Source organism: Diabrotica undecimpunctata, chromosome 5 (assembly GCF_040954645.1).
Source record: "Diabrotica undecimpunctata isolate CICGRU chromosome 5, icDiaUnde3, whole genome shotgun sequence".
Classification (NCBI taxonomy): domain Eukaryota; kingdom Metazoa; phylum Arthropoda; class Insecta; order Coleoptera; family Chrysomelidae; genus Diabrotica; species Diabrotica undecimpunctata.
Window position 1 is genome coordinate 58,234,324 of NC_092807.1, and position 11,571 is coordinate 58,245,894.

General features: G+C 32.6%; 1 protein-coding gene across 1 annotated transcript in view; it reads left to right on the forward strand.

Annotated features, from left to right (window-relative positions):
- LOC140442209 (uncharacterized) overlaps positions 1 to 8,203 on the forward strand; it is a 142,029-nt gene extending 133,826 nt beyond the window's left edge. Inside the window, exons 4-6 of the mRNA XM_072533286.1 lie at positions 4,335 to 4,513; positions 6,111 to 6,128; positions 8,013 to 8,203. Of these exons, the coding sequence (XP_072389387.1) occupies positions 4,335 to 4,513; positions 6,111 to 6,128; positions 8,013 to 8,203 (388 nt within the window). The remainder of the gene's footprint in view (positions 1 to 4,334; positions 4,514 to 6,110; positions 6,129 to 8,012) is intronic.
- The last annotated feature ends 3,368 nt before the right edge of the window (positions 8,204 to 11,571 follow it).

Consider the following 11,571-nt stretch of genomic DNA (forward strand, 5'->3'; position numbering starts at 1 on the left):
TATTTGGGCGAGATTATCAATCGAAGTTAGTGACTTCATATATAAAAATTGGAGGTGGTTAAGGGTCTTTAGTTTTTATTTTTATTGGAAGAGATTGATTGAAGTTTGGACCTTATCTTTATTTGTTGTTTCTTTGCTACGTTTTCTCTTTTTTAATAATGGCTTGTCAGGGATGTTCTTTAATAAAATTGTAGGTATGTCATTATCCATGAGGTCATCATCACTGGTTGATGCGTATGTATTGGAAGAGTATATTTAATATTATTTGTTGCTTATGGGTTTGTTTTTAGTTGATAGAATTTGATGATTATTAATTGGTTCTGAATGATTTGAATGCAGTTGGATTGTTATCGTTTGATTATGATATATCTGCACTGCTGGACTTATTATTGCCATAGAAATGGTTAGATTGTGACTAATTAGTTGGTTTGATTGGATAACTGCTTGATTAGGATATATTTTATAGAATTACTGCATTTATATATATTTGCAAATCAAAATTATAGATACCACTTGCTCCTAGACCATTTCACTTTAAAACATTTTCATTTTTAATTTTTATCTAATTTTAATACTCCAGTCGTCAGAGACGAAAATGACACTGAATCTCTAAAAATCATACGAACAAGCTAAATTTTGTCGAGAATATTAATTTTGGGACCCCAAAAAAGATGCAAAAAAGTTTACCACTTTTACTCCCAGGCTTCCCCCTAAAACCCTCCTCGCAGGGGGGTAAAAACGCAAAAAAATCGATTTACGCAGAATCTGTACACCGTAGAAAAAATGTTTCAAATAAAAAATGTAGCTGAGATAATTTTAAACAAAAATGTTTATAAGCATTTTTTGTGTAAAACAAACCGTTCTCTTAGAAACAACGCTTGACGCGACCGTCGAATTTGCATGTTGGTTACGCGCGCGAAATCAATGTTCAATAAAATTTGTGTCAGGTAAAAATTCGTTATCTTTTGATTCAAGTGACCTATCGACAAATATCAAGATGCGTATTAAAGGTAAAGACTTTAGCTTCTGTATGCAGTTTTTGTATTTTGCCGCAAATAGACATTAAATTTTATTGAATAAAAAAAAACAGATTTTATACAGGTGTTAAATAAATAAACGTGGCGTGATTTTTGTCATTTTTTATAATTCTCACGTGATTAATACAATATATCCCTTTCATTGACTGACCACTACAAAGTTTTGATTACTAAAGCCTAACCTTTTAAAGCTATAGCATGAAATTTTAGTTTTGAGTTTTAACAACAAATGTGAGGCATTTGAAATATGCTTAAAAACGTTGGATTTAAACTTTCACACAACAATTGATCTAAAACATTTAAAACTTTTTTTTATTTACACTAGTACAATTTTCAAAAGAACACAACTACTGCAATATTCTACATCCAAAACAGTCTTCTTAAATGTATTTTAAGAAGACTGACGTGTGATCGTTTGTAATGTAAAACATTAAATTCTGCATTTTTTATTCATATTTTAAATGCCTAATATTTGTTACCACACCTCAAAATTGAAATTTCATGTCATAGGTTTTAAATATTGATCTCTAAAAATGTGAAGTTTACTACAACTGGTCAATTAAAGTGATTAATTTAATTAATCAACAAGAATCGTAAAAAATAACAAAAATCGCACTACGTTAATTTATTTAACACCTTTATAAAAACTGAGCTTATTATGGACAAGATACAGCATACGAAAAATGCACTCTTTGCCTTTAAAACGCATCTCGATTTTTGTCGATAGGACATTTGGATCGAAATATATCGAATTTTTACCGTCCAGCTGATACAAATTTTATTGACCATTGATTTCGCGTGTTTAACTGACATGCAAAATCGATGGTCGCTTCAAGCATTGTTTCTAAGAGAACGGTTCATTCTACGCAAAAATGCTATTATCTCAGCTACATTTTTTATTTGAAACATTTTTTTCTCTGCAAAATTCAGCTTGTTCGTATGATTTTTAGGGGTCAACTCTCTGACGACTGGACTTAAGTTGTTAAATAGTTAGCTGACTTATAAAAACAAGTATTGCAGAGTATCGAAAAATACGTCCGTATACTACTATATTTTAGCATCGAATGGGCTCTTAATTAGTAATATTTTACTGTGTTCTCTGTTTGTGAATAATTGATAACTAATTTAGATTATCATCATCATCATATAACGGGGGTCCTACGGTGATTGCCGTTTCCCGCATTTCAGCCTCCATCTTTGCCTATCTCTCCAATCTCCCTCTTCTAAGCCTCTAGATTGCATTGTTTTTGTAATTTCTCTTCTCCAGGAATTTGGTGGCCTTCCCCTTTTCCTTCTTTCTGGCGGAACATACATTAAGGCTTTCTTTAGCCACCGCTCCTCCTCCATTCTCATCACGTGACCATACCATTGTAATTGTCTTCCTTGTATTCTATCTGAAAGAGTATCTCTAATTCCTGTACGGTTTCGTATTTTCTCATTCCTGATTCTTTCCATTCTCGATACTCGACATGACCTTCTAAGATAATCCATTTCCACAACGTCTACTTTATCTCGTTCATTCTTTGTCATCGTCCAACATTCGGCACCATATGTGGTAATTGGTTCTACAATTGCTCTGTATACGCGAAGTTTGGTATGCATCTTTATTTTATTAGACCACAGTAATGAATTCAGTATTCGGATGCATTTTTTCCCTTGGGTTATTCGGTTTTGTACATCTATCTTAACTCTGCCATCTGCTGATATGATGCTTCCTAGATATTTATACTGGTTGCAGCCTTTTATGACTGCGTTTTCAAGCCTCAGATCTGTGGTATTTCCTCCAATTTTTAAATATTCTGTTTTGCTTATGTTTACAGTAAGCCCCCATTTGGCATATTCTTCAAATAATTTTCGATTCATATAATTTATATCTTCCTCATCGGTTGCAACCACCACCTGATCATCTGCAAACAAAAATGTATACAGAGTTTCTTGTCCCACTTCGATGCCCATAAATCTACATTTATTTCTCCAATTCCTCAATGCTTCTTGGACGTATATTTTAAAGAGTGTCGGTGACAAACAGCATCCTTGTTTTAGGCCTTTAGTGACTTTAAATTCATTTGAGGTTCTGGTTCCAATTTTTACACAACTAACTGGATTGTCGTACAATTTATATATCGCTCGGATATACGTCGAATCCAATCCGGACCTTTCGAGGACCTCAAACATTTTCTTTAACGGGACACTATCATATACTTTCTCAAGGTCTATAAATACCAAATGGGTCTCTCTAATTCTTTCGACACGCTTTTCAATTATTTGTCGTAGGATAAATATATTATCAAGGCAGGATCTCCCAGTACGAATGCCGCTTTGTTCTTCAATATCTTGTATCTGTCTTTCAACCCTCTTCTTTAATATTCTGCCGTACAACCGGCCCACAGAGCTCGTCACACTAATACCTCTATAATTGGAACAGTCTCTTTTATTCCCTCTCTTATATATGGAGCTTATATAAGATTTATTCCAATCTTTAGGAATTTCCTGGTCTCCACACATACATTTATTGAAAAGGTCTACTATTAATTCTAAAAGTGCAGTCGGCCCATATTTAACCAGCTCTATGGGAATGTCTCCAGGCCCTGCGGCTTTTCCGTTTTTAACCTCTTTTAAGGTTTCCGTCAATTCAGATAATGTTATTATAGGGATTTCCCGTCTTTCGTCTCTGTTGTCTATTAATTCCCTTATCTTTTCCCATCTGTACTCTACTCTATCCTCTTTCAGCAGTTTCGTATAATATTCTTCCCATTTATTTAACTTTATGAGAGAAATGTTGTCTTCATTTTTTTCATTTTTCCTAAACTGCTTTAATGTTTTCCAAGCTTGTGCCACTTTTGTTCCACCCATAAATATGTCCAGTTCATCACACTTAGCCTCCCAGTTTATATTTTTCGCCTTATCCACGTCTTTTTTAACTTCTCTATTCCATTTAGCGTATATTTCTCTATCTTGAGTATCTTTGGATTGAAGCCATATGTGATATGCTTGTTTTTTCTTGAGAACTTTCTCTTCTAGTTCCGTTGACAACCATTCAGGTTTTCCTTTTTTCCGATTTTCAACTTTTCCCAGTGCTTCATTTGCCGCTTCATGAATATATTTTTTAATTACCTCATACAGACTTTCAGGGTCTAAGTCCTTTGTTTCTATATTTTTTATTTTCTGAGCTATTCTAATTTTATATAAGAACTTTGTCGAATCTTGTTTAAAGCTTTCCAGGTTATTAAAAGTTTCCAGGTTAATTGAGATTATCATTTTTATTATGACAAAGAAATTGTAGTAATTATTTTGTAGGAAGAATTTACCCGTTGTGCACTGGGATGTTGATAGGCACACTTCTGGTCGTTTTTCTACCTATATAACAGCCACTGTTAATAGGAAGTCCCTGATTATTGGATCATTAATACATTGTGAACTTCGGATACCTGAGACAGGTTATGTTAAGATTGGAAGTCTACTTTATTATCCCGAGGGTAAGTAAAATATCTATTTATTGCAATTAAAAAAATATTTTAATTATATAGACAATATTTTGTAATATTTTTATTGCGCGGATATACCACGTAATAACGCGAACATATACTTTTCTTGTTTGAACAACCAACTTTTCCATCATGTATGAGCTATTGTATAAATATACTGCACTTACCTTGTAATATCTACCACATATTCTTGAAGAGCCTTATCTCACTTTTGTCTTCGATTTTCGTGCTGTGACTGATAGACATGCTCCAATTGTTCGTGACCATATCGCATGTTTAGTTTCATCTTAAGTTGTTCAAAATCATCTGCTTCCTCTACGGCTATGGTTTGAAGCACATCCAAGCATTTCCTTGATGACTAATAGCCAGGTTTACAGCCTTTTCTTTTTCTGATCATCCATTAGCTCTTGCAGCTGATTCATGTAGATATTCCACGACGATTTTCCGTCGAAAGTTAGAACTATAACACGAACAGAAGCTTCACTCCCTTCAAATGTTGGCTCCAACTTACATTTCGTCTCGTCGCCTGTTGTCCCTACTCTAATTGATCGAATTCCTCAGTCTGCTGTCCCTGTTTTTTTTTTCATTTTCTTTTTAGTGTCTTTCAGTTTATGTTCAAAAGAGGAACTCTTTTCGATCTATTTTATCTTTTTTTCAAAAGACGAAACTTTGTTTTTCAAAGAAGATATTTTATCGGCAAGAGAAGAAAACTTAGAGGTGGCTTTCGAGATTTCTAAAGAGATGTTTATAGAAACTTTGTTTTCCCCAGAAGAAATATAGTTGAAACTATATTTTCTAAAGAAATAATGTCAATAGAAATATGGAAAATATCAGCAGAAACTTTAGAAACATCAGAAGAAACTTTTGAACCACGCAAGAAAACTTTTGAAATATCACAAGAAACTTTGCTTTCTAACGATGTGATATCACCAGAAACTTTGTTTTTTACCAAGTGATTGACGAAATCACAGCAGCATTTTTGTCATCAAATATATCCGTTTTGGAATGAAGACTCCTTTCTTTCAGAGCGTCCTTCAGCCGTTGGATTAATGCAGCCTTTTCCCAACATAATCTAATTCTTTATCTTCCAGTTTACCTCGTAAATTGGTTACTTTTAAACTAACTAAATCTCATAGCCATTTTTTACACAATTTATTTAAATATCCCACTTCTTACACCAATGTAATCCTTAATTTTATTTATTTTTCTTTCTGTTTATTGTCTTCTAACATTAACACTAAAACACAATTAATTTATAATTTTTATCTACTTAATCATAAAAATTTTTAGTTTCGACTAACTTATCTAGATTCTAATTTCTCTTTTATATAATTCTCCTGTTTCATTGTTCTGAAGCCAGCCCCATGGAATTTTTTTTGGTGTCGCTGTAGCTTGAATCGTCGGACGTCACGAAGGTTTGATCAGGGGCAAAGCAAGGTTGGCGTAACAATATTCTATATTCTCTTCCCTTTGATATCTTCTCGTTGCATCAATGCTTTTAACTAAATTTTGACATATTTGCGATTTGAGAAATAATAATATGGAATTAAAAACGCATTTGCTCAAAATACTTTTGTTTTTTTTTTAGTAGATTCGAAGGATGTTGGTAAGTTCATATATGTTAAAATAAGGCACAAATATAATAGGTTTCTAAAATATGCAAAAAATTGAGAACTTTCTCAAGTCATTATAAGAATCATTAATATGCTACATATATGGAATGTCTTACTATAAGAATTAAACGTAGAAAACCTAAAACCTCTAGTAAAAACTAAAACTACTCTATGCTTATTATCTTATCAAACCATGCTTATTTTACTTGTTTTCATCACCCTATTTCTTATAGTTTGTCCAGTGAAATTGTGATCCCTTAAATATATAGAAACTTACCAAACGTAAAGTTTATATATATATATATATATATATATATATATATATATATATAACAATTCACAAATTGTTTTATAAACTGACACATAAGAAAAAGACAAATAAAAAACAGTTTAAAAGCCAAGTGTCCCCAGCCAACTGTGATTTTTGACTTACGAGGTTAAGAGTAAATGTCATTTCTGAACATTGCAAATGACACCACTTCTTCTTTTATTTTTTTTTTTCTTATGAAGTACTGTTACTAATAGACTACACATCAAAATTTAGCAGAAAGTTGTTTGAAGTTAAAAAACCAAAATTTTATACTAAATACTTTAAGATAGACTGAAAGTTGGAAAATTACAATAAATCAGTTGCTGAGGCATCATTGGAATAGAGAATGGTTATCTAAATATACTAGGTAGGAGTAAATAGTGCTTAATTGATTTATATCACTCCTTTTGTTCATTGCATTGGAATTCTGAGAAATGAATGCCATTTCTAAGAACAGTCTTTTAGTATAGTTGGACTCTGTAGCTAAAACTCTGACCGATTCATAATTCATTTTATGATGTTCTTTGTTGACATGTTCCGTAAGAGCAGATCTTTCAGGATATAATCTATCACTCCGGTGACTAATTAAACGATTACCTAAACTGCGTGAGGTTTGTCCTACATATACTAAATTACAGTTGTTACATGGAATTTGGTAGACAACGTTGAAACAATCCTTAATGTCATTCATATCTTTAACTTTAGAAAATATAGATCTTGAAGTTACTTATTAAGATTTTAAAGGTTATTTTTAGGTTGGTGATATTTTATCTTTGAACAATCTTGCCAGTCTGGGTGTTATGTCTTTAACATATATTAAAGAAGTATATAAGCAATTGGCATTTGGTTCTCCGCTTGTGACAGTAATTTGCAACTCATCATTTTGGCGTACTATGTTAGGGGTCAAACTGAATAATATCTTGGTGACTAGGTGTTGGGTACGAATTGTCGATAAAAAGGTTATAAAGGATTCTCAGGTTCTTCTGATCGAAAGAAGGATCACTGATAGCTATAATTCTAGCCTTCATTTGCTTCAGCAAATTGATTTTTATTGAATGACGATGATATGACCAATAGTTAAGAAAACGTCCAGAACTATGAGGTTTTCTATGCCAGTCGATTATCAGGAAGTTGTTATGGGTAATGATGAACCGGGTATCAAGAAAGGAGACTGAGCATAGATCATCCTCATGTTCGATTGTGAACTGTAGTAGAGGGTCATATCTGTTAAATACCTGTAGAATTTCTGCGGAAACATTACTAGGAATAGCAAGGATTAAGTGATCCACATACTTTTTTACAAAAGGAATATAGGACAATTCTAGGATCATCATATCCAGTAAATGATCCATCACATAACAGGCCAAAATGGGAGGGATAGTACCTCCCATAGGAGTTATCTTCTGATGCACAGAAGAGAGACATACTCATAGCTAAATCTACGTACATCATAACTGACTATTTACATAAAACAACAACAAAAATAACTTTAATTTTTTCAGAACTATGTTACATAAAACTCGTAAGTTTCTTAGTGAAAACACTAACATTATTGTCATGCCTTCAGACAAATGTAATGTAACTGTAGTTCTAGAAAAGCAAAGATATTTAGAACGATGTCTCGAATTGCTTAATTCTGATAATGTATATGAGAGATTACACATAGATCCAAAAAATACTATTCAAACCAAATGTAATAACCTCATCAAGGAATTATGCAGTTCAGGACAAAAGATGATGTTACAAAGAAAAAATTAACCTGTTATAAAGGACTTATATCCAAATTTTACGCTTTACCTAAGATTCATAAACCACAGCTGTCAGTGCGTCCCATTGTTGCATGTATTGGTGCTCCTACTAATTTAATAGAATCTTTTTTGACTGAGATTTTGACCAATGTATATGGCTCTAATGAATACTACGTTAAAAATTCATTCGATTTAACAACTTTAATAACTATCAGTTACCTGAAGGCTATGTTATTGTCAGTCTAGATGTAGTCTCATTGTTCACTAATGTACATCTAGATGCAGCTTTAATAGTTATTGAAAACAATTCTATTTCACTTTCAATAATACTGTTTAGACAAACACAAGGAACTCCTATGGAAGGTACTATTTCTCCCATTTTGGCCTGTTATGTGATGGATTCCAAAAGATTGGCTTCGCTCTACATTTATCGCTCTACCAAAAACACCACGTGCGAACTTCTGCAAGGACCACCGACTAATAAGCCCAATGAGTCACTTTTTGAAACTTTTTCTGAGAATACTGCACACTAGATTGTTTAAAAAATGTAAAGAGGTCAGTGGATGGAGTCAGTTTCTTCTTTTTTATGTGCCATCTTCTACCGAAGGTTGGCGACCATCAAACGATAGGTTTCTCTGTTTTGTGCCGCATGTATTATGTTCGCAGCTTCTGGTATTTGAAACCATTCTCTCAAGTTTCTCAGCCAGGATTTCTTCTTTCTGCCCAAACCTCTTCTTCAGAGTCACTTCGGCGTCAGTTTGGTTTCAAAAATGGACTTGACACGAGAGAAGCGATCTTTAGTATGCAAACATTCAGATAAACAGATAACATCGAAGATCTTCAATGCCTTTTAAATGATCTAAGTCTTGCAAGTGAAGCTCGGGGTTTGAAAATAAATATTAAGAAGACAAAAACAATGATCAGGTCAGTCAATTTAAATACTTGGGTTGTTTGCTGAACGAGGGTTGGGACCCCGAGAATGAAATAAAGAGCATAGTTGAACAAGCCAGAAATGCTTTTTTAAGGCTTCTGACCTCAACCTCCGATACAAGATGCTTAAGTGTTACGTGTGGCCTGTTCTCTTGTACGGAATGGAAGCATGGACGTTAAAGGCCAGTTCCATTAACAAACTTGAATTGTTTGAAATGTGGTGCCTGCGTCGAATGCTTAGAATATCATGGACGGACAGGGCCAGAAATGAGGAAGTACTCAGAAGAGCGGACTTAAAGGATAGGGAACTTTTTAGTTATGTAAAAACTAAAAAGAATGCATACTTGGGACACATATTACGAGGAGAAAGATATACTTTTCAGCAACTGATACTCGAAGGGAAGATAGAGGGTAGGAGAGGTCTGGGACGTAAAAAAATGTCATGGCTGGGCAATATTCGACAATGGACAGGAATCCACAGCTATGAAATGCTTCGCAATGCTGCTAAAAACAGAATTATTTAGTCCTGACTATTATTCTACAGGTATTTAACAGTTATGACCCTCTACTACAGTTCACAATCGAATATGAGGATGATCTATGCTCAGTCCCCTTTCTTGATACCCATTTCATCAGAACCCATAACAACTCCCTGATAATCGACTATCATAGAAAACCTCATAGTTCTGGACGTTTTCTTAACTATTGGTCATATCATCGTCATTCAATAAAAATCAATTAGCTGAAGTAAATGAAGGCTACAATTATAGCTATCAGTGATCCTTCTTTCAACAAATATCACCAACTTAAAAATAGCCTTTAAAATCTCATTAACTTCAAGATCTATATTTTCTAAAGTTAAAGATAAGAATGACATTAAGGATTGTTCCAACGTTGTCTACCAAATTCCATGTAACAACTGTAATTTAGTATATGTAGGACAAACCTCACCCTTTCAAACCAAACCTTTAGGTAATCGTTTAATTAGTCACCGGTGTGATAGCAGATTATATCCTGAAAGATCTGCTCTTACGGAACATGTCAACAAAGAACATCATAAAATGAATTATGAATCGGTCAGAGTTTTAGCTACAGAGTCTAACTATACTAAAAGACTGTTTTTAGAAATGTGATATAAATCAATTAAGCACTATTTACTTCTAACTATTATATTTAGATAACCATTCTCTATTCCAATGATGCCTCAGCAACTGATTTATTGTAATTTTCCAACTTTCAGTTTATCTTAAAGTATTTAGTATACAATTTTGGTTTTTACCTTCAAACAACTTTCTGGTAAATTTTGATGAGTACTCTATTAGTAATTCAGAAATGACATTTATTCATATATATATATATATATATATATATATATATATGATATACATATAAATATATATATATATATATATATATATATATATATACATATATAAACATATATATATATATATATATATATATATATATATATGATATACATATATATATATATATATATATATATATATATATATATATATATATATATATATATATATTGTTATGATATGTAAAATCGAGAAAAATATTGGTTTGTTTAAAAATATTTCAAAATTCAATAACATTAAAATAATTCAGATAAGTAGGATAATATCCAACAAACATTTCGAAGAAGGAGAGTTATTAATTTCTTGAATTACCTGTACTAAACAAAATATAAGCTTTGCATAAATTATTTCTTTGTTATACTTGAGTGACCCGCATAATTTTAAGTGAAAACAAAAAGACAATTGAACGGGGTTTTCCAAAATACATTAATGCAGTGATTAGAGACAAATAGAAGAGATTTTAGAAAGTGGTTTTTGTTAGTTTTAAGAATTATAGAAAATATTATTTGTAAATAAGTTTTAGGAAATTTTATAATTATAGGTAAAAATTTGTTTGTTATCGAAATGAAAAAATGGGGGAATTGTGACGAGTTTTGATTGGCGAAGATTGAAAAAGGTTGGATAAATATGTAGGAAAAAGTTTAGCGAGATTGAGGAGAGAGAAAAGATAGAATCAGTTGATTTTCCAAGTCTGTAAGAGGAACAGTGATTGTTCTCTGGTGGTTCCAAAGAAGTAGCAAGCAGTAGTGTTGAATGTTAGTGAGTTTTTGTGGAGTTAGTGTATCTGACAGAAGCTGAAGCAGCAAAATATTGTAAGTCATATTTTCCTACTTATATTCCAAGAGTCACTGTTCAGGCCAACGAGAGATTCAGTTTATCGTAAAGAGAAGATATTCCAAGAGTCATTTTTCACTCGGGCCAACGAGAGATTCAGTTTATCGAGAGGAGAAAGGCTATCATAATTTGAATGATTTTTGCTTTTGAAGGAGATCATTAAGGACGATATACTTGCAACAATCTGTTGTAAGATTGCTGATTACATAGGGAGCAGTTAACAGGTGAACATCGTTCGATAAAT